The sequence below is a fragment of the Nerophis ophidion genome, linkage group LG13 (genome assembly GCF_033978795.1).
Source record: "Nerophis ophidion isolate RoL-2023_Sa linkage group LG13, RoL_Noph_v1.0, whole genome shotgun sequence".
Classification (NCBI taxonomy): domain Eukaryota; kingdom Metazoa; phylum Chordata; class Actinopteri; order Syngnathiformes; family Syngnathidae; genus Nerophis; species Nerophis ophidion.
Window position 1 is genome coordinate 57,365,698 of NC_084623.1, and position 26,476 is coordinate 57,392,173.

A 26,476-nucleotide genomic window follows, 5' to 3' on the forward strand; every position below is an offset into this window, starting at 1 on the left:
AGGGCAAGGAAAAACTCAATGGGATGACAATGAGAAACTTTGGAGGGGACCGCACATGGACGTCGAGTGGATCTAACATGATAATGTTACAGTCCAGTCCATTGTGGATCTGACATGATAGTGAGAGTCCAGTCCATAGTAGATCTAACATAATAGTGGAAGTCCAGTCCATAGTAGATCTAACATAATAGTGGAAATCCAGGCCATAGTAGATCTAACATAATAGTGAGAGTCCGGTCCGTAATGGAGCTAACATAATAGTGAAAGTCCAGTCCATAGTGGATCTAACATAATAGTGAGAGTCCAGTCCATAGTAGATCTAACATAATAGTGAGAGTCCAGTCCATAGTGGATCTGACATAATAGTGAGAGTCCAGTCCATAGTAGATCTAACATAATAGTGTGAGTCCAGTCCATAGTGGATCTAACATAATAGTGTGAGTCCAGTCCAGACCATAGTGGATCTAACATAATAGTGTGAGAGTCCAGTCCATAGTGGATCTGACATGAAAGTGAGAGTCCAGTCCATAGTAGATCTAACATAATAGTGTGAGTCCAGTCCAGACCGTAGTGGATCTAACATAATAGTGTGAGAATCCAGTCCATAGTGGATCTAACATAATAGTGTGAGAGTCCAGTCCATAGTGGATCTAACATAATAGTGAGAGTCCAGTCCATAGTAGATTCCTCATAATAGTGGGAGTCCAGTCCATAGTAGATCCAACATAATAGTGAGAGTCCAGTCCATAGTGGATCTAACATAAGAAGTCCATAGTGGATCTAACATAATAGTGTGAGAGTCCAGTCCATAGTGGATCTAACATAATAGTGTGAGAGTCCGGTCCGTAATGGAGCTAACATAATAGTGAAAGTCCAGTCCATAGTGGATCCAACATAATAGTGTGAGAGTCCAGTCCATAGTGGATCTAACATAATAGTGAGAGTCCAGTCCATAGTGGATCTAACATAATAGTGTGAGAGTCCAGTCCATAGTGGATCTAACATAATAGTGAGAGTCCAGTCCATAGTGGATCTAACATAATAGTGTGAGAGTCCAGTCCATAGTAGATCTAACATAATAGTGAGAGTCCAGTCCATAGTGGATTGAAAATAATAGTGAGAGTCCAGTCCATAGTAGATCTAACATAATAGTGAGAGTCCAGTCCCTAGTGGATCTAACATAAGAAGTCCCTAGTGGATCTAACATAAGAAGATCATCTTGAGTGGAGAAAGGTCAGCAGTGCAGAGACGTCCCCAAATTATTCACAGGTGAGTTGTCCACCCTGGGTCCTGACTTTGGACAGCTAGCGAATCATCTGTGGTCACCGAATCTGTTTGTCTTCTTATTCATACACTTTTTCAGACCATATTTTTGGTATTTTAGGTAGAAATTCCATCTAATATACAGAAAATATGGTCTGATTACAAGAACATTTGAAAAAGTACCCGAACAGTCGGAAGTGTAATAGAAAGTATCGAGTAACAATCCCGCTTGCGGTGTCAAGAACTTGACTCGCTGAAATATTGAAGCCACGAGGTGTCGGCAAAACACAATTACCATTCCACTTCAGCTTAAAGACAGCATAGGTCTACTATAAGGTAAGTGTTTGTCAACCCTAGCATTATTCCGAGTTCCGAGTAACGCTCTCTAGCGTCTAAGTGTGTGCTATATTTCCTGCTCATATCGCATGGGTTTATTATTGGTATCGGTCAGTAGTGTTGCGTTTTAGACCTGTTCTTCCTTCGATCAACGCCCCCAGATTGTTTGATGACACATAAGCTGGTTTTAAATCAATCAAAGACAGAGGTTGCTCATTTTGCTATTTTATTACCAATTTGCCTTGGGAGATCAATCTAGATACAACATTTCAAAGCTCGGTCCAAATTGATCCAATCTTAAAACGGCAGTTTCTCTCACTCTCACCCGCCTCTCTTCTTCTCCTCCCTACTTCGGACAGTTGAGATAAAAGATTGTTATGGCTTCATTCCCACATTCCAAATTCAAGGTCTATGTCAAAGACTCCCACTTTAGCTGTTCTAAAATCTGACTAGGAAATACAAGGACAAACAAATTTAACAGTAGTCAAGGTATCGCATCAAAAGTGGGAAAAAGGTGTGTCAGAGTACAAAAAACACAAACAGTTCAGGTCAGTAAATGTCTTGGAGTCGGACACAAAACAAGTCATTATGCTACATGTTCCGGGAAAATGATCATTCCACTCAAAATATTGATTTTCTATTTGCTTTAAAAGTCTGATTATTTCTCGGGATTGCGATAATTAGATGTATCGGGAGACTAACCGCCTCAGAAAGTCTTCGTAAGAACGCAGTAATGATATTGTTTTTGCCTTGGAGCGTTCAGTCGGTGAGATCCAGCAGTCCTCTAACCTCCTTCAAAAGTTTATGGACGGCTACACCTGTACTACTGTCAACTTTATCAATTGTCAACACAATCTATGATCGCTATTTTCATTTTTGATCCTCCCTGAAACGTCTCTGGCCAAAGAAACGTCTCCGTACAGAAAAAAACATAAATATAAACGGAATACAATGATTTGCAATTCATTTTCAACCCATATTCAATTAATTGCACTACAAAAACAACACATTTGATGTTCAAACTCATAAACTATATATTTTTTGCAAATAATAATGAACTTAGACTTTCATGGCTGCAACACGTGCCAAAGTAGTTGGGAAAGGGCATGTTCACCACTGTGTTACATCACTTTTTCTTTTAACAACACTCAATAAACGTTTGGGAACTTTAGTCCTTAAATAAAATAGTGAACACACTAGACAACTTGTCTTTTAGTAGTAAGTCAACAAACAAAGACTCTTAATTACAAACCCCGTTTTCATATGAGTTGGGAAATTGAGTTAGATGTAAATATAAACAGAATACAATGATTTGCAATTCATTTTCAACCCATATTCAATTAATTGCACTACAAAAACAACATATTTGATGTTCAAACTCATAAACTTTATTTTTTTTTGCAAATAATAATCAATTTAGACTTTCATGGCTGCAACACATGCCAAAGTAGTTGGGAAAGGGCATGTTCACCACTGTGTTACATCACCTTTTCTTTTAACAACACTCAATAAACGTTTGGGAACTTTAGTCCTTAAATAAAATAGTGAACACACTAGACAACTTGTCTTTTAGTAGTAAGTCAACAAACAAAGACTCTTAATTACAAACCCCGTTTCCATATGAGTTGGGAAATAGTGTTAGATGTAAATATAAACAGAATACAATGATTTGCAAATCCTTTTCAACCCATATTCAGTTGAATATGCTACAAAGACAACATATTTGATGTTCAAACTCATAAATAATAATTAACTAAGAATTACATGGCTGCAACACGTGCCAAAGTAGTTGGGAAAGGGCATGTTCACCACTGTGTTACATCACTTTTTCTTTTAACAACACTCAATAAACGTTTGGGAACTGAGGAAACTAATTGTTGAAGCTTTGAAAGTGGAATTCTTTCCCATTCTTGTTTATGTAGAGCTTCAGTCCTTCAACTGTCCTATTTTACGCTTCATAATGCGCCACACATTTTCCATGGGAGACAGGTCTGGACTGCAGGCGGGCCAGGAAAGTACCCACACTCTTTTTTTTGCGAAGCCACGCTGTTGTAACACGTGCTGAATGTGGCTTGGCATTGTCTTGCTGAAATAAGCAGGGGCGTCCATGAAAAAGACGGCATATGTTGTTCCAAAACCTGTATGTACCTTTCAGCATCAATGGTGCCTTCACAGATGTGTAAGTTACCCATGCCTTGGGCACTAATGCACCCCCATACCATCACACATACTGGCTTTTCAACTTTGCGTCGATAACAGTCTGGATGGTTCGCTTCCCCTTTGGTCCGGATGACACAATGTCGAATGTTTCCATAAACAATTTGAAATGTGGACTCGTCAGACCACAGAACACTTTACCACTTTGCATCAGTCCATCTTGGATGATCTCGGGCCCAGAGAAGCCGGCGGCGTTTCTGGATGTTGTTGATAAATGGCTTTCGCTTCGCGTAGTAGAGCTTTAACTTGCACTTACAGATGTAGCGACCAACTGTATTTAGTGACAGTGGTTTTATGAAGTGTTCCTGAGCCCATGTGGTGATATCCTTTAGAGATTGATGTCGGTTTTTGATACAGTGGCGTCTGAGGGATGGAGGGTCACGGTCATTCAATGTTGGTTTCCGGCCATGCCGCTTACGTGGAGTGATTTCTCCAGATTCTCTGACCCTTTTGATGATATTATGGAGCGTAGATGTTGAAATCCCTAAATTTCTTGCAATTGCACTTTGAGAAAGGTTGTTCTTAAACTGTTTGACTATTTGCTCACGCAGTTGTGGACAAAGGGGTGTACCTCGCCCCATCCTTTCTTGCGAAAAACTGAGCATTTTTTGGGGGGAAGCTGTTTTTATACCCAATCATGGCACCCACCTGTTCCCAATTAGCCTGCACACCTGTGGGATGTTCCAAATAAGTGTTTGATGAGCATTCCTCAACTTTATCAGTATTTATTGCCACCTTTCCCAACGTCTTTGTCACTTGTTGCTGGCATCAAATGAATGATTATTTGCAAAAAAATAACATCAAATATGTTGTCTTTGTAGCATATTCAACTGAATATGGCTTGAAAATGATTTGCAAATCATTGTATTTTGTTTATTTTTACATCCAACACAATTTCCCAGCTCATATGGAAACGGGGTTTGTAGAATTGAGTCTTTAAAAAGTACAAAGTCCTTATTTAAAATGAAGAAAGTATGTGAGATGACTAAATAAATCACAGCCAGAGATTAGAGCACATTATTAATATTTTGTAACTCGGACTTTATTTCAATGATCTGACCTCACATGTTTTTATTCATTGTCGTCCTTCACACATCTTCAATGGCGCCGGAGGAGGCAAAATGCTAAATAATTGTGCAGAATATCTTATTTGAGGTCTTTGCTTTGGGGGGGGGGGGGTGGGACTTTCTTGAAACAGAACATATCTGCAGACATTTGGCCCACAAAGGTCTCGTAAACCAGCGGTTGTGTTCGCAGCCTTTTAATGCAGCGATAATTAAATCCATGCTTCTTCCTTTTCAACAATGGCCCGCGATCTGACTCACGGGCGAGACAAAAAACCCATTTTGGGGAGAGGGAACAATTCATTTTAACAACGCTTTTGACTCTTTTAAGCGCTTGGTTGGCGTGGGAAGTAACAAAGGAGGCAGGCAATAAATGAAGATTCATTAACGGGAGTGACTGGAATCATGTTTAATTTAGTCGGAGATCATCTCGGCATGAACTAACCAACATAGACACTCCAGTTATCCAGGCTGAGCCAATCAGTGGTCACCACACATTCTGATAGTCAACCAGGAACAGGCGTGTCTCCTGATCGTCAACCAGGAAAAGGCCTGTCTCTCGATTATTAACCAGGAACAGGCATTTCTCTCGATTATTAACCAGAAACAAACGTGTCTCTTCAATGTCAACCAGGTGTGTCTCCTGATTGTAAACCAGGAACTTGTGTGTCTCCTGATTGTCAACCAGGAACAGGCGTGTCTCTTGATCGTCAATCAGGAACAGATTTGTCTCCTGATAGTCAACCCGGAACCAGCGTTTCTTTTGATTGTCAATCAGGAACAGGCATGCCTCCTGATTGTCAACCAGGAACCGACGTGTCTCCTGATTGTCAACCAGGAACAGACGTGTCTACTGATTGTCAACCAGGCACAGGTGTGTCCCGTAATTGTCAACCAGGAACAGACGTGTCGCTCGATTATTAACCAGAAACAAACGTGTCTCTTGAATGTCAACCAGGAAAAGGCGTGTCTCCTGATTGTAAACCAAGAACCAACATGTCTCCTGATCGTCAACCAGGAACAGACATGTCTCCTGATCGTCAACCAGGAACAGACTTGTCTCCTGATCGTCAACCCGGAACAGGCGTGTCTCTTGATTGTCAAACAGGAACCGACGTGTCTCCTGATTTTCAACGAGGAACGGACAAGTCTCCCGTTCGTCAACCGTGAACAGGCGTGTCTCTTAAATGTCAATCAGGAACAGACGTGTCACTCGATTATTAACCAGAAACAAACGTGTCTCTTGAATGTCAACTAGGAAAAGGTGTGTCTCCTGATTGTAAACCAAGAACCAACATGTCTTTTGATTGTCAACCAGGAACAGACATGTTTCCTGATCGTTAACCAGGAACAGACTTGTCTCCTGATCGTCAACCCGGAACAGGCGTGTCTCTTGATTGTCAACCAGGAACCAACGTGTCTCCTGATTTTCAACCAGAAACCGATGTGTCTCCTGATTTTCAACCAGGGACGGACAAGTCTCCTGATCGTCAACCAGGAACAGGCGTGTCTCTTAAATGTCAACCAGGAACAGACGTGTCTCTTGAATGTCAACTAGGAAAAGGCGCGTCTCCTGATTGTAAACCAAGAACCAACATGTCTTTTGATTGTCAACCAGGAACAGAATTGTCTCCTGATCGTCAACCCGGAACAGGCGTGTCTCTTGATTGTCAACCAGGAACCGACGTGTCACCTGATTTTCAACCAGGAACAGACAAGTCTCCTGATCTTCAACCAGGAACAGGCGTGTCTCTTAATTGTCAACCAGGAACAGACTTGTCTCCCGATCGTCAACAGGCGTGTCTTTTGATTGTCGATCAGGAACCGGCGTGTCTCTTGATCGTCAACCAGGAACTGGCATGTCTCCTGATTGTCAACCAGGAACTGGCATTTCTCCTGATCGTTAACCGGGAACAAAGGTGTCTCTTGATTATTAACCATAAACAAACTTATCTCTTGAATGTCAACCAGGAACAGGTGTGTCTCCTGATCGTCAACCAGGATCAGGCGTGTCTCCTGATTGTCAACCAGGAATGGCTGTGTCTCCTGATTATAAATCCGAAACAAACGCAGCTCCCGAATGTCAACCAGGAAAAGGCGTGTCTTCTGATTGTCAACCAGGAACCCAGCGTGTCTCCTGATTATTTATCCAGAAAAAAAAAAGTTTCTTAAATGTCAACTAGGGACAGGCATATCTCCTTATTGTCAACCAGGGACAGACGTGTCTCCTGATTGTCATCCAAGAATATGCCTAAAAGGACACACTAGATAGTAGTATAAATACATAAATATATAAATGAATATACAAATACAAGTAAATAATATACTACACTACCCAGCAGGCCAAGCTCCATAAACAGGAACAGGAAATAGGTGAAAACTACACGAAATAACACAAATTGTGCCTTTTGAGCAAGAAGGACTTGATACATTGTTACATCTTGTGGTTCCTGCTTCGTTTGTCGACTAAAGACACAAAAATCTGTTCTGATTGTAGCGTTGACGAACGGGTTTCAGACGCAGGTAATCACATAGGACCTGTTAGGACTTTGACTGGAAGGACTGCAAGTTCCCAAGCACAAAGCTGATAAATCGTCAAACTTTGTTTACAGAAAGTTCATTGAGTTCCGGAAAAACCTTTTGACCGTCCTTGTTGCCGCCATACTTTGCATAATCCAGAGCAGAGAGCAAACCAAGGAGGTAAACTTCCTCGGACTCAGTTCTCTGAAAAACCCCCTCAGCAGGTTCCAGGCTTTTAGACTGGCTGAAAAACTGCCGACTTGACAATAATACAACTGGTCCTCCCAGGTGAGGTGACGTCAAAACGACCCAATCAATCAACTACAGAGGAGCGATCAATCTCCAATCAATATTCAGGACTAAAGGATCCTGGGGAAAAAATAAATAAATCACATTATAGCACAGGGCTGGACGATACTGCTGAAAACTCTATCGCGATATCAGTGTTTTGTATCGGTCGATAGATAATTATTGATGTATCTTAATGACCTACAAAATAAAGATCAGGAGAAACAAAAATGAAACATTTTTATTTAAAATGTTACTTCCTCTGATTATAATCCCTCGGCTATCGAGGCAGGAAATAAATGTCGAGCATGGAAAACAATGTCAACATAATAGTAAAATCCCATTGAACACTTAACTTTCAGATCTTAAAATGAAGGAATATGTAAGAAAATGTTAAAATGTAAACAGAAAAACCTGAGAAGATCTAATTTCTGCAGGTTTAATGCCAGGAAATAACGTCTGTGTAACATTTATTTGCCCTGTTATTATTATTTAACTATGGAATTGACTTTGTGTTATGTAGTAATTGTTTTAATATTATTATTAAAATTAGTAATTATTGACATTTTTATGACTAATGGAAAATAAGGAGCAGGAGAATAAAATATTGTATTAAAAATGTAACTTCCTGTGATTATAATCCCTCAACTATCGAGGCAGAAAGGAAATGTCAATACAAGCATGGAAAACACTCAAACAATGTCAACAAAATATTAAAATCATATTGAACACTTAACTATAAGATCTTAAAATGAAGGAATATGTAAGAAAATGTTAAAATGTAAACAGAAAAACCTGAGAAGATCTAATTTCTGCAGGTTTAATGCCAGGAAATAACGTCTGTGTAACATTTATTTGCCCTGTTATTATTATTTAACTATGGAATTGACTTTGTGTTATGTAGTAATTGTTTTAATATTATTATTAAAATTAGTAATTATTGACATTTTTATGACTAATGGAAAATAAGGAGCAGGAAAATCAAATATTGTATAAGAAATGTAACTTCCTCTGATTATAATCCCTCAACTATCGAGGCAAAAAGGACATGTCAACACAAGCATGGAAAACAAACAATGTCAATAAAATACTAAAACCTTAAAGTTAAGAAATGTGTAAGGAATGCTTCATAAAGTGTAAGAAAATAGTGCAAAGTGTGAAAATGTAAACATAAAAACCTAAGAAGAACTATTTTCTGCAGGTTTAATACCAGGAAATCATGGCTGTGTAACATTTATTTGCCCTGTTATTATTATTTAACTATGGAATTGACTTTGTGTTATGCAGTAATTGTTTTAATATATCGGTAATTATTGACGGTTTTATGACTAATGGAAAATAAGGAGCAGGTGAATAAAATATTTTATCAGAAATGTAACTTCCTGTGATTATAATCCCTCAACTATCGAGGCAGAAAGGAAATGTCAACACAAGCATGGAAAATGTCGACAATAGTAAAATCACATTAAAAACCTTAAAATGAAGGAAAATATGTCAGAAATGCTTAATAAAGTGTAAGAAATTTGTGATTAGTGTGAAAATGTAAACAGAGAGAAAACTTAGAAGAACCATTCCCTGCATGTTTAGTAAAAACCTTAAAATTAAGGAATATGTAAGAAATGCTTAATAAAGTGTTCGAAATGTGTGCACAGTGTGAAAATGTAAACATAGATAAACCTTCGAAGAACCATTCCCTGCAGGTTTTGGGGCAGGAAGTCACAGCTGTGCTCTAAAGGGTGAGCCTTGCATCTTTTACAGACCACATGTCCCTCTTGGAAAAAAAAAAAAAAAAAAAGATTTTTCCTCTTTTGTCCACAATTTCTTCATTTTGACTTTCTTTTCTCATTCCACGCAACCAAACTTGATAATTGATATTGTCAACTGATTGGCTGTTAGCATACCACTCCCCCACTGATCACTTTCTGGTTACCAGTGTTCATGCAACCAACCTTGCTTCCTTACTCCTGCTTTCTTCCCACGAAGATATAAAAAATAAAAAGTAAAATTCCGTTTTATCAAACGCACTTTTTATAATTGGTTATCGATTACATGTCTATCGTGATATATACTGATATTGTATCGGCCAGCGTCTTTTCTCAACTGAAATGAATGAGATTGCTTTGTAGAATTGTTTTTAGAGACAGAGGACCCTATTGTATTTCTAAGGTTTTATTATTCTTTATTATTATTATTATTCTTAGTATACCGCCGCCTCTTTGAGCTGTAATTTGATTCCCTTAACATGCTTCAAAACTCACCAAACTGGACACACATATCAGGACTGGCCAAAATTGCGATTTAATCAAAAAAACAAAACCCAAACCTCAAAATTGCACTGTAGCACCCCCTAGGAAAAAACAGACAAAACTGCTCCTAGGACGAAAACAGACAAAACTGCTTGTAACTTCCCGTAGGAATGTCGTAGAGACATGAAACAAAAATCTCTATGTAGGTCTCACTTAGACCTACATTTCATTTGTTTACATCCTTCGGCAAAAATCAACAGGAAGTTTTCAATTACCCCTTCAAAACAAAAGCTTTGTAAAAACCCGTCACCTTTTTTCAAACATTATCTCCTCTGAGCGTGTTTGTTGTGTCGGCTTCAAACTACCACAGGATAGAGATTGAACCCTTCTGATTAAAAGTTGATGAAAGAGTTTTTCTAACTGGAACTGCTGCGCTGATGCTGTTGCGCTGCTGCCGTCTCAAGACGGCCGCTTGAAAGCATTAAGCACCAGCGTGACCACACAATGCAGAGAAGGTAGGTACCGTGCGGGTAAAGATATGTTGACTGGGTGAAAGAAGGACGCACCAGTTTGACACCAGGATACAGAGAAGGTAGGTAATGTGCAGGTAAAGATATGTTGTCTGGGTGATGGCAGGAAGCACCAGTGTGTATGAGTGAAAGAAAGAAGACCCTAGGATGCAGGGAAGGTAGGTAATGTGCGGGTAAAGAGATGTTGACTGGGTGAAAGAAGGAGGCACCAGTTTGACATCAGGATACAGAGATGGTAGGTAAAGTGCAGGTAAAGATATGTTGTCTGGGTGATGGCAGGAAGCACCAGCATGTATGGGTGAAAGAAAGAAGCACCAGTGTGACCCCAGGGTGCAGGGAAGGTAGGTAATGTGCAGGTAAAGATATGTTGAATGGGTAAAGGCAGGAAACACCAGCAAAAGTCGGTCCCGTCCATCGCCGCCTGCAGCTTTATTTTTGTGTTTTTGTAATCAGTGTTCACTTGTGAGAAGAACAATGGCCTACAATGATGGGGTCTTGCCCCGTAACGCCGGTCGCCAACACAAACAGGAAGTGCAAAAAAAAAAACCTGCTCCGACTCTGTAATCAAGGCAACGACCTCGCAGCATCAATCAGTCCTTTTTGTGCACCTTTAACGTGTTTTCATCCCACGTTCGTTTTAGAGCCCACAACAGCGGTGCCTCCAAACAAGCCACTTGAGGTAGAATCGGACCGGCACCGAGCCCGGGGGGGTTACTTACACGCGTTGGTGACGGCGAAGCTGTTGGCCGTCTCGATGTTGTCCACGTGCGGCACCAGGTTGAAGGGGGCTTCCGTGGCATTGGGGCTGGTGTTGTGGAGGAAGATGGCCAGTCGAAAGGCCGTGTACTCCTGATCAGTATTCCTGATGAACAACCCGCCTGCAGGAGCCGAGACAAAGGAGAAGGTGATGGAGAGGAGGGGGGAAAGAGGAATGTAGGCAAAGAAAGATTGATGAGGGAAGTGCAGGGAAGAAGAGAGTACAAGCAAGAATTGTATCATTATTTCTTTCAAATTATCATTTGTCTCAATACCCGGATTCCAGTAGTCACCAGTGACACCTGTAAACGTCCGTGATTGTCGATAATACGTCACGCCATCATGAACATAACAAAAAATGCGTACATGTACTTTAAAAATCTACTACTTGTGTTTCAAACAACATACATAAAAGGTCAGTATGAGCTGCCAATATTTAACTGTGCATTCCAAAAAGAACAGCAGTGTTTATAACCCCCCCAGTAGGGCTTGTGGTGCCGGATCCACGCTCCACCCTTTCAAAACAAACAATACTGTGCTTATGAGTGTGAATATAAATAACAACAGTAGTCAACTCTTTTTTTTTTTTTTCAACTAAATTTTATCCACCCCCCCAGGCGGGCTTGTGGTGGCGGATCCACGCTCCACCCTTTCAAAACAAACAATACTGTGCTTATGAGTGTGAATATAAATAACAACAGTAGTCAACTCTTTTTTTTTCAACTAAATGTTATCTACCCCCCGGCAGGCTTGTGGTGGCGGATCCACGCTCCACCCTTTCAAAACAAACAATACTGTGCTTATGAGTGTGAATATAAATAACAACAGTAGTCAACTCTTTTTTTTTTCAACTAAATTTTATCTACCCCCCCAGACGGGCTTGTGGTGGCGGGTCCACGCTCCACCCTATCAAAACAAACAATACTGTACTTACAAGTGTGAATATAAATAACAACAGTAGTCAACTTTTTTTTTTTTTTCAACTAAATTTTATTCACCCCCCCCCCAGGCGGGCTTGTGGTGGCGGATCCACGCTCCACCCTTTCAAAACAAACAATACTGTGCTTATGAGTGTGAATATAAATAACAACAGTAGTCAACTCTTTTTTTTTTTCAACTAAATTTTATCCACCCCCCCACCCGCAGCGGGCTTGTGGTGGCGGATCCACGCTCCACCCTTTCAAAACAAACAATACTGTGCTCATGAGTGTGAATATAAATTACAACAGTAGTCAACTCTTTTTTTTTTTCAACTAAATTTTATCTACCCCCCCACCCCCCAGGCGGGCTTGTGGTGGCAGATCCATGCTCCACCCTTTCAAAACAAACAATACTGTGCTTATGAGTGTGAATATAAATAACAACAGTAGTCAACTCTTTTTTTTTTTCATCTAAGTGTTTATAAACCCCCCCCCAGTGGGCTTGTGGTGGCGGATCCACGCTCCACCCTGTCAAAACAAACAATACTGTGCTTATGAGTGTGAATATAAATAACAACAGTAGTCAACTCTTTTTTTTTTTTTCAACTAAATTTTATCTACCCCCCCAGGCGGGCTTGTGGTGGCGGATCCACGCTCCACCCTTTCAAAACAAACAATACTGTGCTTATGAGTGTGAATATAAATAACAACAGTAGTCAACTCTTTTTTTTTTTTCAACTAAATTTTATCTACCCCCCCAGGCGGGCTTGTGTTGGCGGATCCACGCTGCACCCTTTCAAAACAAACAATACTGTGCTTATGAGTGTGAATATAAATAACAACAGTAGTCAACTCTTCAATTTTTTCAACTAAATGTTATCTACCCCCCCAGGCGGGCTTGTGGTGGCGGATCCACGCTCCACCCTTTCAAAACAAACAATACTGTGCTTATGAGTGTGAATATAAATAACAGTAGTCAACTCTTTTTTTTTTTTCAACTAAATGTTATCTACCCCCCCAGGCGGGCTTGTGGTGGCGGATCCACTCTCCACCCTTTCAAAACACACAATACTGTGCTTATGAGTGTGAATATAAATAAAAACAGTAGTCAACTCTTTTTTTTTTTCAACTAAATTTTATCTACCCTCCCCAGGCGGGCTTGTGGTGGCGGATCCACCCTCCACCCTTTCAAAACAAACAATACTGTGCTTATGAGTGTGAATATAAATAACAGTAGTCAACTCTATTTTTTTTTTTTAAACAACATTTTTTCTCCCCCGCCCCCCGTATCAACCCTTGCCTGAACCATGCATACCACCAATACTGCGCAGTGCAGTGATGAAACCAGAGGAAGCGGGCGATACGTAAGAGGAAGAAGAACCTTTCGGCCAGAGGTCAGCAGTCGAAAAGATAACGAGATAAAGAAAACAGAGGAAGGGCAGATGGTAAAAATGTCAAGCACACGGGAGAAGAGCAGAGGCCGAGCAGAAAGGAAAAAGAACGACCACGTGGACGCAAAGTGTCAGTTGGCCTTTGAAAACCAGACGCTCGTATCCTGTCTGACAAAACCAGGAGACGTGAACCAAATTTGGCAAAGTCAAGCAGGCAGCGAAATTAAGAAAAAGAAAGAAAGAAAACCGCGTAATTGAAGTCTCGGCGCGAAGGGAAGCTTTAACAAACTCACATCGGGGGTCCCACTGGGGCTCCTTTTGTTCACTAAGCCGGAGACGTTGTAATCTGACACCAGCAACTATGCAAATGAAGTGGAAAATGAATAAAATATGACTTTTATGTTGTCGCTGCAAATTAAATAAAAGTGGCATGAATACACACGCCCGCAACATCAGAACAGTGGAAGCGAGCGGCGTGACTAAATAGTACGCGGACGCCGCCTCGTTCTACGGAGTCATCTCTGGAGTCCGAATGTCGGGGGGAAACACAGAGGCAGAGCAGGCAGGAGCGGGCGAGCTAATCGCTAAGCTAGCTTGGAACCCCGTTTCCATATGAGTTGGGAAATTGTGTTAGAATACAATGATTTGCGAATCCTTTTCAACCCATAATCAATCAATCAATCAATGTTTATTTATATAGGCCCAAATCACAAATGTCTCAAAGGACTGCACAAATCATTACGACTACAACATCCTCGGAAGAACCCACAAAAGGGCAAGGAAAACTCACACCCAGTGGGCAGGGAGAATTCACATCCAGTGGGACGCCAGTGACAATGCTGACTAGGAGAAACCTTGGAGAGGACCTCAGATGTGAGCAACCCCCCCCCCCCCCCCCCCCAAGGGGACCGAAAGCAATGGATGTCGAGCGGGTCTAACATGATACAACATCCTCGGAAGAACCCACAAAAGGGCAAGGAAAACTCACACCCAGTGGGCAGGGAGAATTCACATCCAGTGGGACGCCAGTGACAATGCTGACTATGAGAAACCTTGGAGAGGACCTCAGATGTGAGCAACCCCCCCCCCCCCCTCTAGGGGACCGAAAGCAATGGATGTCGAGCGGGTCTAACATGATACAACATCCTCGGAAGAACCCACAAAAGGGCAAGGAACACTCACACCCAGTGGGCAGGGAGAATTCACATCCAGTGGGACGCCAGTGACAATGCTGACTATGAGAAACCTTGGAGAGGACCTCAGATCTGGGCAACCCCCTCCCCCTCTAGGGGACCGAAAGCAATGGATGTCGAGCGGGTCTAACATGATACAACATCCTCGGAAGAACCCACAAAAGGGCAAGGAAAACTCACACCCAGTGGGCAGGGAGAATTCACATCCAGTGGGACGCCAGTGACAATGCTGACTATGAGAAACCTTGGAGAGGACCTCAGATGTGAGCAACCCCTCCCCCTCTAGGGGACCGAAAGCAATGGATGTCGAGTGGGTCTAACATGATACAACATCCTCGGAAGAACCCACGAAAGGGCAAGGAACACTCACACCCAGTGGGCAGGGAGAATTCACATCCAGTGGGACGCCAGTGACAATGCTGACTATGAGAAACCTTGGAGAGGACCTCAGATCTGGGCAACCCCCTCCCCCTCTAGGGGACCGAAAGCAATGGATGTCGAGCGGGTCTAACATGATACAACATCCTCGGAAGAACCCACAAAAGGGCAAGGAAAACTCACACCCAGTGGGCAGGGAGAATTCACATCCAGTGGGACGCCAGTGACAATGCTGACTATGAGAAACCTTGGAGAGGACCTCAGATGTGAGCAACCACTCCCCCTCTAGGGGACCGAAAGCAATGGATGTCGAGCGGGTCTAACATGATACAACATCCTCGGAAGAACCCACAAAAGGGCAAGGAAAACTCACACCCAGTGGGCAGGGAGAATTCACATCCAGTGGGACGCCAGTGACAATGCTGACTATGAGAAACCTTGGAGAGGACCTCAGATGTGGGCAACCCCCCCCCCTCTCTAGGGGACCGAAAGCAATGGATGTCGAGCGGGTCTAACATGATACTGTGAAAGTTCAATCCATAGTGGCTCCAACACAGCCGCAAGAGTTCAGTTCAAAGCGGATCCGAGACAGCAGCGAGAGTCCCGTCCACAGGAAACCATCTCAAGCGGAGGCGGATCAGCAGCGTAGAGATGTCCCCAACCCATACACAGGCGAGCGGTCCATCCTGGGTCTCGACTCTGGACAGCCAGTACTTCATCCATGGTCATCGGACCGGACCTCCTCCACAAGGGAGGGGGGGGACATAGGAGAAAGAAAAGAAGCGGCAGATCAACTGGTCTAAAAAGGAGGTCTATTTAAAGGCTAGAGTATACAGATGAGTTTTAAGGTGAGACTTAAATGCTTCTACTGAGGTATTCCGTTGAATATGCTACAAAGACAACATATTTCATGTTCAAACTGATAATCATTAACTTTTGAATTTGATGCCAGCAACACGTGACAAAGAAGTTGGGAAAGGCGGCAATAAATAGTTGAGGAATGCTCATCAAACACTTATATGGAACATCCCACAGGTGTGCAGGCTAATTGGGAACAGGTGGGTGCCATGATTGGGTATAAAAGCAGCTTCCATGAAATGCTAAGTAATTCACAAACAAGGATGGGGTGAGGTACACCCCTTTGTGAACAAATTGTCAAACAGTTTTAGAACAACATTTCTCAACCAGCTATTGCAAGGAATGTAGGGATTTTACCATCTACGGTCCGTGAAATCATCAAAAGGTTCAGAGAATCAGGAGAAATCACTGCACGTAAGCGAGGATATTACAGTCCTTTGATCCCTCAGGCGGTACTGCATCAAAAACAGACATCAGCGTGTAAAGGATATCACCACATGGGCTCAGGAACACTTCATAAAACCACTGTCAGTAACTACAGTTGGTCGCTACATCTGTAAGTGCAAGTTAAAACTCTGCTATGCAAAGCCAAAGCCATTTATCAATCAATCACTAGTGTCTCAAAGGGCTGCACAAACCACAACACAAACCACTACGACATCCTCGGTAGGCCCACATAAGTCAGTGGGACGTCGGTGACAATGATGACTATGAGAACCTTGGAGACGAGGAAAGCAATGGATGTCGAGCGGGTCTAACATGATACTGTGAAAGTTCAATCCATAGTGGATCCAACACAGTCGCGAGAGTCCAGTCCAAAGCGGATCCGACACAGCAGCGAGAGTCCCGTTCACAGCGGAGCCAGCAGGAAACCATCCCAAGCGGAGGCGGATCAGCAGCGCAGAGATGTCCCCAGCCGATACACAGGCAAGCAGTACATGGCCACCGGATCGGATCGGACCGGACCCCCTCCACAAGGGAGAGTGGGACATAGGAGAAAAAGAAAAGAAGCGGCAGATCAACTGGTCTAAAAAGGGAGTCTATTTAAAGGCTGGAGTATACAAATGAGTTTTAAGGTGAGACTTAAATGCTTCTATTTATCAACAACATCCAGAAACGCCGCCGGCTTCGCTGGGCCCGAGCTCATCTAAGATGGACTGATGCAAAGTGGAAAAGTGTTCTGTGGTCTGACGAGTCTACATTTCAAATCATATTTGGAAACTGTGGACGTGGTGTCCAACGGAACAAAGAGGAAAATAACCATCCGGATTGTTTTGGACGCAAAGTTGAAAAGCCAGCATGTGTGATGGTATGGGGGTGCATTAGTGCCCAAGGCATGGGTAACTTACACATCTGTGAAGGCACCATTAATGCTGAAAGGTACATACAGCTTTTGGAACAACATATGTTGTCATCCAAGCAACGTTATCATGGACGCCCCTGCTTATTTCAGCAAGACAATGCCAAGCCACCTCTACAACAGCATGGCTTCGTAGAAAAAAGAATACGGGTACTTTCCTGGCCCGCCTGCAGTCCAGACCTGTCTCCCATGGAAAATGTGTGGCGCATTATGAAGCATAAAATACGACAGCAAAAGAAATAATAAAGTTTATGAGTTTGAACATCAAATATGTTGTCTTTGTAGCATATTCAACTGAATATGGGTTGAAAATTATTTGCAAATCATTGTATTCTGTTTATATTTACATCTAACACAATTTCCCAACTCATATGGAAACGGGGTTTGTACATTTGGTCCACAGAGATTTAAAGACGTGTATGAGCTAACTGGGCAGTCGACATTTTACCAGAAATTTTTGTTATGCCTTGATCCACAACCTGTAGAAAGGGTGGTCCTCATAAGTTCTGAACAACAACTTGGTCCCCATTCCGTTAACATTGAAATACCTTCATTTTAGCAGTATGCTAATTTCACTGATGTCAGCGTGCTAACTTTAGCATGTTAGTATGAGCTAACTGGGCAGTGGACATTTTACCAGAAATTTTTGTTATGCCTCAATCCACAACCTGTAGAAAGGGTGGTCCTCACAAGTTCTGAACAACAACTTGGTCCCCATTCCGTCAACATTGAAATACCTTCATTTTAGCAGTATGCTAATTTCACTGATGTCAGCGTGCTAACTTTAGCATGTTAGTATGAGCTAACTGGGCAGTGGACATTTTACCAGAAATGTTTGTTATGCCTCGATCCACAACCTGTAGAAAGGGTGGTCCTCACAAGTTCTGAACAACAACTTGGTCCCCATTCGGTTAACATTGAAATACCTTCATTTTAGCAGTATGCTAATTTCACTGATGTCAGCGTGCTAACTTTAGCATGTTAGCATTACATCGAATTTTTTATCCTTTGTATGGACACTTGGCACCATCTTAAAAAGGTATGCTAACTTTTCCGATAGTTTCATGCCAACTTTAGCATAAAGACGTTCGATGCTAGTATTTTAGGTAAAGTAACTTTTTCATGCTAACATTTCATCAAATTGTAATCCTTTGTTTATTCACTTGGCACCATCTTAAAAGGTACGCCAACTTTTCCGGTCTCATCATGCCAACGTTAGCATTTAAAGACCGCCATTTTAGCAGTATGCTAATTTCACTGATTTCAGATTGCTAACTTTAGCATGCTAATGTTTCATGTTAGCATTTCATCGAATTGTAATCCTTAGTTTAGACGCTTGGCACCATCTTAAAAAGGTATGTTAAATCACGCCAACGTTAGCATTGAAATGCAGCCATTTTAGCAGTATGCTAATTTTACTGATGTCAACGTGCTAATTTTAGCATGCTTACATTTCATCAAATTTGTATTCCCTTGTATGTACATTTGGCACCATCTTAAAAGGTATGTTAACTTTTCCAATAATATCATGCCAACTTTAGCATAATCACGTTCTATGCTAGTATTTTAGCTAAATTAACTTTTTCATGCTAACATTTCATCAAATTGTAATCCTTTGTTTAGACACTTGGCACCTTCTTAAAAAGGTATGCTAACTTTCCCGCTCTCATCATACCAACGTTAGCATTTAACTGGCACCATCTTAGCAGTATGCTAATTTCACTGATGTCGGCTTGCTAACATTTCATGCTAGCATTTCATCGAATTTTCGACCCTTTGTTTGTACACTTGGCACCATCTTAAAAGGGTACACTAACTTTTCTGGTATCATCGCGCCAATGTTAGCATTTAACTGGAGCCATCTTAGCAGTATGCTAATTTCACTGATGTTAACGTGCTAACTTTAGCATGCTAAAATTTCATCGAATTTGTAATCCTTTTTTAGACACTTGGCACCATCTTAAAAGGTATGCAAACTTTTCCGGTATCATCATGCCAACGTTAGCATTGAAATGTTGCCATTTTAGCAGTATGCTAATTTCACAGATGTCAGCGTGCTAATTTTAGCATGCTAACATTTCATCAAATTTGTAATCCTTTGTATGGACACTTAGCATCATCTTCAAAAGTGTGCTAACTTTTCCGATAGGATCATGCCACCTTTAGCATAAAGACGTTCTGTGCTAGTAATTTAGCTAAAGTAACTTTTTCATGCTAACATTTAATCAAATTGTAATCCTTTGTTTAGACATTTAGCACCATCTTAAAAAGGTATGCTAAATTTTCCGGTCTCATCATGCCAACGTTAGCATTTAACCGGCACCATCTTAGCAGTATGCTAATTTCACTGATGTTGGCTTGCTAACATTTCATGGAAGCATTTCAGCGAATTTTCAATCCTTTGTTTATAAACTTGGCACCTTCTTAAAAGGTATGATAACTTTTCCGGTATCATCATGCCAACGTTAGCATTGAAATGCCGGCATTTTAGCAGTATGCTAATTTCCCTGACGTTAACGTGCTAACTTTAGCATGCTAAAATTTCATCGAATTTGTAATCCTTTTTTTAGACACTTGGCACCATCTTAAAAGGTATGCTAACTTTTCTGGTATCATCATGCAGACGTTAGCATTGAAATGCTGCTATTTTAGCAGTATGCTAATTCCACTGATGTCAGCGTGCTAATTTTAGCATGCTAACATTTCATCGAATTTGTAATCCCTTGTATGGACACTTGGCACCATCTTAAAAGGTATGCTAACTTTTCCAATAATATCATGCCAACTTTAGCATAATCACGTTCTATGCTAGTATTTTAGCTAAATTAACTTTTTCATGCTAACATTTCATCAAATTGTAATCCTTAGTTTAGACGCTTGGCACCATTTTAAAAGGTATGCTAACTTTTCCGGTCTCATCATGCCAACGTGAGCATTGAAATGCCGCCATTTTAGCAGCATGCTAATTTCACTGATGTCAGCGTGCTAATTTTAGCATGCTAACATTTCATCAAATTTGTAATCCCTTGTATGGACACTTGGCAACATCTTAAAAAGGTACGCTAACTTTTCCGATAGTATCATGCCAACTTTCGCATAAAGACGTTCTATGCTAGTATTTTAGCTAAAGTAACTTTTTCATGTTAACATTTCATCAAATTGTAATCCTTTGTTTAGACACTTGGCACCATCTTAAAAAGGTATGCTAACTTTCCCGGTCTCGTCATGCCAACGTTAGCCTTTAACTGGCACCATCTTAGCAGTATGCTAATTTCACTGATGTCAGCTTGCTAACATTTCATGCTAGCATTTCATCAAACTTTCGATCCTTTGGCACCATCTTAAAAAGGTACGCTAACTTTTCCGGTATCATCACGCCAACATTAGCATTGAAATGCTGCCATTTTAGCAGTATGCTAATTTCACTGATGTCAACGTGGTAATTTTAGCATGCTAACATTTCATTAAATTTGTAATCCCTTGTATGGACATTTGGCACCATCTTAAAAGGTATGCTAACTTTTCCGGTATCATCACGCAAACGTTAGCATTCAAATGCTAATTTCACTGATATTAGCTTGCTAACTTTAGCATGCTAACATTTCACGCTAACGTTCCGTCAAATTTTTAATCCCTTGTTTAGACACTTGGAGCCATCTTTAACTTTTTCCGGTAATATCATGCCGACGTTAGCGTAGCGGTAGCACGAGTGAGGTTGCACCTCTTGCGAACTTTAGCACTTTGTCACGTGTTTCTAGGGGAGGAGTGGTGGAGCGAGAGAGAGGTGGGGGGAGAGAGAGCGAGACTGCAGTGTCTAAACACTGAAGAAGCAAAAAGATCATTTTGGTCAACATCAATTAATCGCGATTAATCCCCCAAATTACCCACCACGTAAAGACGGCAGTCCAAAATGCGTGTGCAAAAAAAAAAAAAACGTGGCCAACTCACCGATCTGCACCGAGCTGGGGAAGGCTCCCGCCGCCGAGCCCCAGAAGACGGAGCAGCAGCCCAGAAAGTGCCAGAAGAAAATATTAATCCTCATTTTTCCTGACGCGCGTCCCTCAGAAAGTGTTGAGAGACATCCGTGGCGGGAAAAGGGGGCGGGAAAGACATGCAAAGAGGTAGAGGAAGAGGGCGGACGACGCTCCCGTGCCGAGTGCGGCGGACAGTCCGGGGCGAGATTCATATTCCACGGCGGGTGCACTTCTCCGTGCCGTGGCGTGCGCGTGTCCGGCGAGAAGAAGGCGCGGGGAGGGGAGGGAGGGCGCGGGAAAAAGTCGTTGCAAGATTGGCGGGCTTGGAGCGCAGACTGCATGGAGGAACTGGACATGCGCGCCGCCCTTTTACGCACACACACTCACACGCACGCGCACCGGCTTGTTTAAAATTAAATAAAAAATAAATATAAAAAAAAGGGCTGGGATGCGCGCGCATGTGGGAGAAGAAGAAGTGATAACGTGGGGATCCCGCGCTTGCGTCAAACTCCGCCCCCCTCCTCTCCTTCCGTCCGCCTGCGTCCCGACTCAGTCGGTGCACGTCTGACTGCAGCCGCGCATCGCGATACCGACGGGGATTTCTCCACATCTGGCTGGAGGGGGAGATACTGCCAGCGAGTGGTATCGGCATCGTCGTTTTCACTCCGTGTAAATACGGCGCCTTTCCGGTCACAACATTAGGTACACTGCACGATCTGAAGACAAGCAGGAGGATGGGAATAAAAAAATGTCAAAATTCACGATTTTTAGGTTTAAATTATAGAACAATAGCTCAAATGTTTGCATGATACCATCGTAGAAAAAAAACGACGGCGCAAAAAATTATTTTTTTAACAGGAGAATGGGAATAAAAAATATGTCAAAATTCACCATTTTTAGGTTTAAATTATAGAAAAATGTCTAAAATGTTAGCATGATACCGTCATAGAAACAAAAAATGGAGCCAAATATCACATTTTTAGGTTCTAATGAATATCCATCCATCCATCCATCTCCTCCGCTTATCCGAGGTCGGGTCACGGGGGCAGCAGCCTAAGCAGGGAAGCCCAGACTTCCCTCTCCCCAGCCACTTCGTCCAGGCCCTCCCGGGGGATTCCGAGGCGTTCCCAGGCCAGCCGGGAGACATAGTCTTCCCAACGTGTCCTGGGTCTTCCCCGTGGCCTCAGACGTGCCCTAAAGACCTGCCTCGGGAGGCGTTCGGGTGGCATCCTGACCAGGTTCCCAAAAAACCTCATCTAACTCCTCTCCATGTGGAGGAGCAGCAGCTTTACTTTTAGTTCCTCCCGGATGACAGAGCTTCTCACCCTAACCAAACCCCCAGACCCAAAAAACTCAAAATTGCGCTCTAGCGCCCCCTAGGAGAAAAACCACAAAACTGCTCCTAGGAAGAAAACACAGACAAAACTGCTTGTAACTTCCGGTAGGAATATTGTAGAGACATGAAACAAAAACCTCTAAGTAGGTCTCACTTAGACCTACATTTCATTCATTTACATCCTTCAGCAAAAATATACAGGAAGTTGGCAGTTACCCCGAGTGGCATCCTGACCAGATTCCCAAACCACCTCATCTAACTCCTCTCCATGTGGAGGAGCAGCAGCTTTACTTTTAGTTACTCCCGGATGGCAGGGCTTCTCACCCTAACCAAACCCCGCCCCCCCCCAAAAAAAAACTCAAAATTGCGCTCGAGCGCCCCCCTAGGAGAAAAACCACAAAACTGCTCCTAGGAAGAAAACACAGACAAAACTGCTTGTAACTTCCGGTAGGAATGTTGTAGAGACATGAAACAAAAAACTGTATGGAGGTCTCACTTAGACCTACATTTCATTCATTTACATCCTTCAGCAAAAATCAACAGGAAGTTGGCAATTACCATTCAAAACAAAAGTTTTGTAAAAACCCGTCACCCTTTTTCAAACATTATCTCCTCGGAGCGCGTTTGTTGTGTCGGCTTCAAACTCGCACAGGAAAGAGATTGAACCCTTTTGATTAGAAGTTGTGCAAAGAGTTCTTCTAACTGCTTGGTTTTGATTTTACGAGCCTTAAAAGAAGACCGCTTAAAAGCAGGAAGCACTAGCGTGACCACACAATGCAGAGAAGGTAGGTAATGTGCGGGTAAAGATATGTTGACTGGGTGATGGCAGGAAGCACCAGTTTGACTCCAGGATACAGAGAAGGTAGGTAATGTGCAGGTAAAGATATGTTGTCTGGGTGTTGGCAGGAAGCACCAGCGTGTATGGGTGACAGAAGGAAGCAGAAATGTGACCCCAGGATGCAGGGAAGGTAGGTAATGTGCAGGTAAAGATATGTTGACTGGGTGAAAGAAGGAGGCACCAGTTTGACACCAGGATGCAGAGAAGGTAGGTAAAGTGCAGGTAAAGATATGTTGACTGGGTGAAAGAAGGAGGCACCAGTTTGACACCAGGATGCAGAGAAGGTAGGTAATGTGCAGGTAAAGATATGTTGACTGGGTGAAAGAAAGAAGCACCAGTGCGACCCCAGGATGCAGGGAAGGTAGGTAATGTGCAGGTAAAGATATGTTGACTGGGTGAAAGAAAGAAGCACCAGTGCGACCCCAGGATGCAGGGAAGGCAGGTAACGTGCAGGTAAAGATATGTTGACTGGGTGAAAGAAGGAGGCACCAGTTTGACACCAGGATGCAGAGAAGGTAGGTAATGTGCAGGTAAAGATATGTTGACTGGGTGAAAGAAAGAAGCACCAGTGCGACCCCAGGATGCAGGGAAGGTAGGTAATGTGCAGGTAAAGATATGTTGACTGGGTGATGGCAGGAAGCACCAGCATGTATGGGTGGAAGAAGGAAGCAGAAATGTGACCCCAGGATGCAGGGAAGGTAGGTAATGTGCAGGTAAAGATATGTTGACTGGGTAAAGGCAGGAAACACCAGCAAAAGTCGGTCCCGTCCATCACTGCTTGCAGCTTTAATTCAATAATTATTATTTAAATCCTCTTGTCAGCACGGTCCCCCAACACCCACTTCCTTGGAGGCTCGGATAAAGTAAGTCTAGTCCGTAGTGACAGGAGCGGGCCAGGTGACGGCCACACCGACAACACCTCAGACTTCCACGGGTGTGGAACCCCCCACTGTGCAGCCGGCGGGGGTGCAGGATGTGGAAGGAAGTCTCACACCGAGTCTGCAGGTATTTCCCCCCACCCATGGATTTCTGCCTGCTAATTAGCAGCCTCGTTAAAACGATGCCCGTGATGGCACCACAGTGGGCGTCCAATACTTCAAAGAAGATTACCTTTTTTTTTTTTCGATCATATTAGTATTCTATTTATTACTATTATTATATGAATTGAGGTTGGAAAATAATATAATTTCTGTTGTATACCTGTAAAAAGAGGTCGAAAGCTAGCATGCTAACTTAACAAGCTAAGAGTTAGCATGAGTACACACACACACACACACACACACACACACACACACTTTTTTCACAGCGTGCCCAAACTTGAAAGGGTCAGTTGGACTCGAGAAGGACACAAAGGGACAATTCAATCCTCTTTCCTTGTGATTTATATCAAATATCAATCAATCAATCAATCAATCAATCAATCAATCAATCAATCGTTTATTTATATGTGAAGTGAATTATATTTACATAGCGCTTTTCTCTAGTGACTCAAAGCGCTTTTACATAGTGAAACCCAATATCTAAGTTACATTTAAACCAGTGTGGGTGACACTGGGGAGCACGTGGGTAAAGTGTCTTGCCCAAGGACACAACGGCAGTGACTAGGATGGCGGAAGCGGGAATCGAACCCGCAACCCTCAAGTTGCTGGCACGGCCACTCTACCAACCGAGCTATATACCACAAAAGGGCAAGGAAAACTCACACCCAGTGGGCAGGGAGGATTCACATCCAGTGGGACGCCAGTGACAATGCTGACTATGAGAAACCTTGGAGAGGACCTGAGAAGTGGGCAACCCCCCCCCCTCTAGGAGACCGAAAGCAATGGATGTCGAGCGGGTCTAACATGATACTGTGAAAGTTCAATCCATAGTGGCTCCAACACAGCCGCGAGAGTTCAGTAAATAAAAGGGGGTTATCGGTGTAAATGAATGGATGAACAGAAGGAATAGTCAAATAGTCGGTAGTTCAATAGAATAGTTGAATTGTTGATTAGAGGAATAGTTGAATTGTTTTCCAGCCCGATCCCAGCTATAAGTCGTCTGCTTTAATCGCATAATTACACACCATTCTGGACTAATGTGTTGCTGAATCTTTTGCAATTTGTTCAATTAATAATGGAGACGTCAAAGAAGAAAGATGTAGCGTTTAGCCACAAAAACACACAATGTTTCCTTGTTTAAAATTCCCGGAGGTGAAGCTTTACTATGGATCAGAGCGGCCAAGCGAACATGGATCCCGACGACGACGGTTTTCGATGAGAAAATTGTGGTAAAAAGTCGGCTCTAACCGGAGATCAGCGGAGCTTGTGTCCTGCTGCAGCTTCGTGACTTCAGAGACTCTGGCGGTCAACACACCCGTGGCCACACCCCTCCAACTTTAAGGTACTATTTAACTCACTAAAACACTAGCAACACAATAAGCAGATAATGGATTTCCTAGAATTATCCTAGTAATTATCCCGCTGTGCAATCAGATTTTTTTTTCTAGTCGTTCACTTTAAATTTCCTCATCCACAAATCTTTCATTCCCGCTCTAAGCGAACATGGTTCCCGACCACATGTCAACCGGCGGTTTTCGGTGAGAAAATTGTGGTAAAAAGTCGGCTCTTACCGGAGATCAGCGGAGCTTGTGTCCTGCTGCAGCTTCCTGACTTCAGAGACTCTGGCGGTCAACACACCCGTGGCCACACCCCTTCGACTTTAAGGTAGTATTTAACTCACTAAAAAACTAGTAACACGATAAGCAGATAATGGATTTCCCAGAATTATCCTAGTAATTAGCCCACTGTGCAAACAGATTTTTTTTTTCTAGTCGTTCACTTTAAATTTGCTCATCCACAAATCTTTCATTCTCGCTCTAAGCGAACATGGTTCCCGACCACATGTCAACCGGCGGTTTCGGTGAGAAAATGGTGGTAATAAGTCGACTCTTACTGTAGACATGAGCGAAGCTTGCGGACTCTCTTACCTCCTTCCACCGGAGACACTGGCGGTCACCACACCCCTTC

General features: G+C 42.6%; 1 protein-coding gene across 4 annotated transcripts in view; it reads right to left on the reverse strand.

Annotated features, from left to right (window-relative positions):
* Positions 1 to 21,648, reverse strand: part of gria4a (glutamate receptor, ionotropic, AMPA 4a) — a 330,120-nt gene extending 308,472 nt beyond the window's left edge. For all 4 annotated transcript variants that reach the window (XM_061919263.1, XM_061919262.1, XM_061919265.1 and 1 more), the window contains exons 1-2: positions 21,269 to 21,648; positions 11,184 to 11,342 (exon numbers count right to left, since the gene is read on the reverse strand). In XM_061919263.1, the coding sequence (XP_061775247.1) occupies positions 11,184 to 11,342; positions 21,269 to 21,635 (526 nt within the window). In that variant the 5' untranslated portion in view covers positions 21,636 to 21,648. The remainder of the gene's footprint in view (positions 1 to 11,183; positions 11,343 to 21,268) is intronic.
* Between the last annotated feature and the right edge of the window lie 4,828 nt (positions 21,649 to 26,476).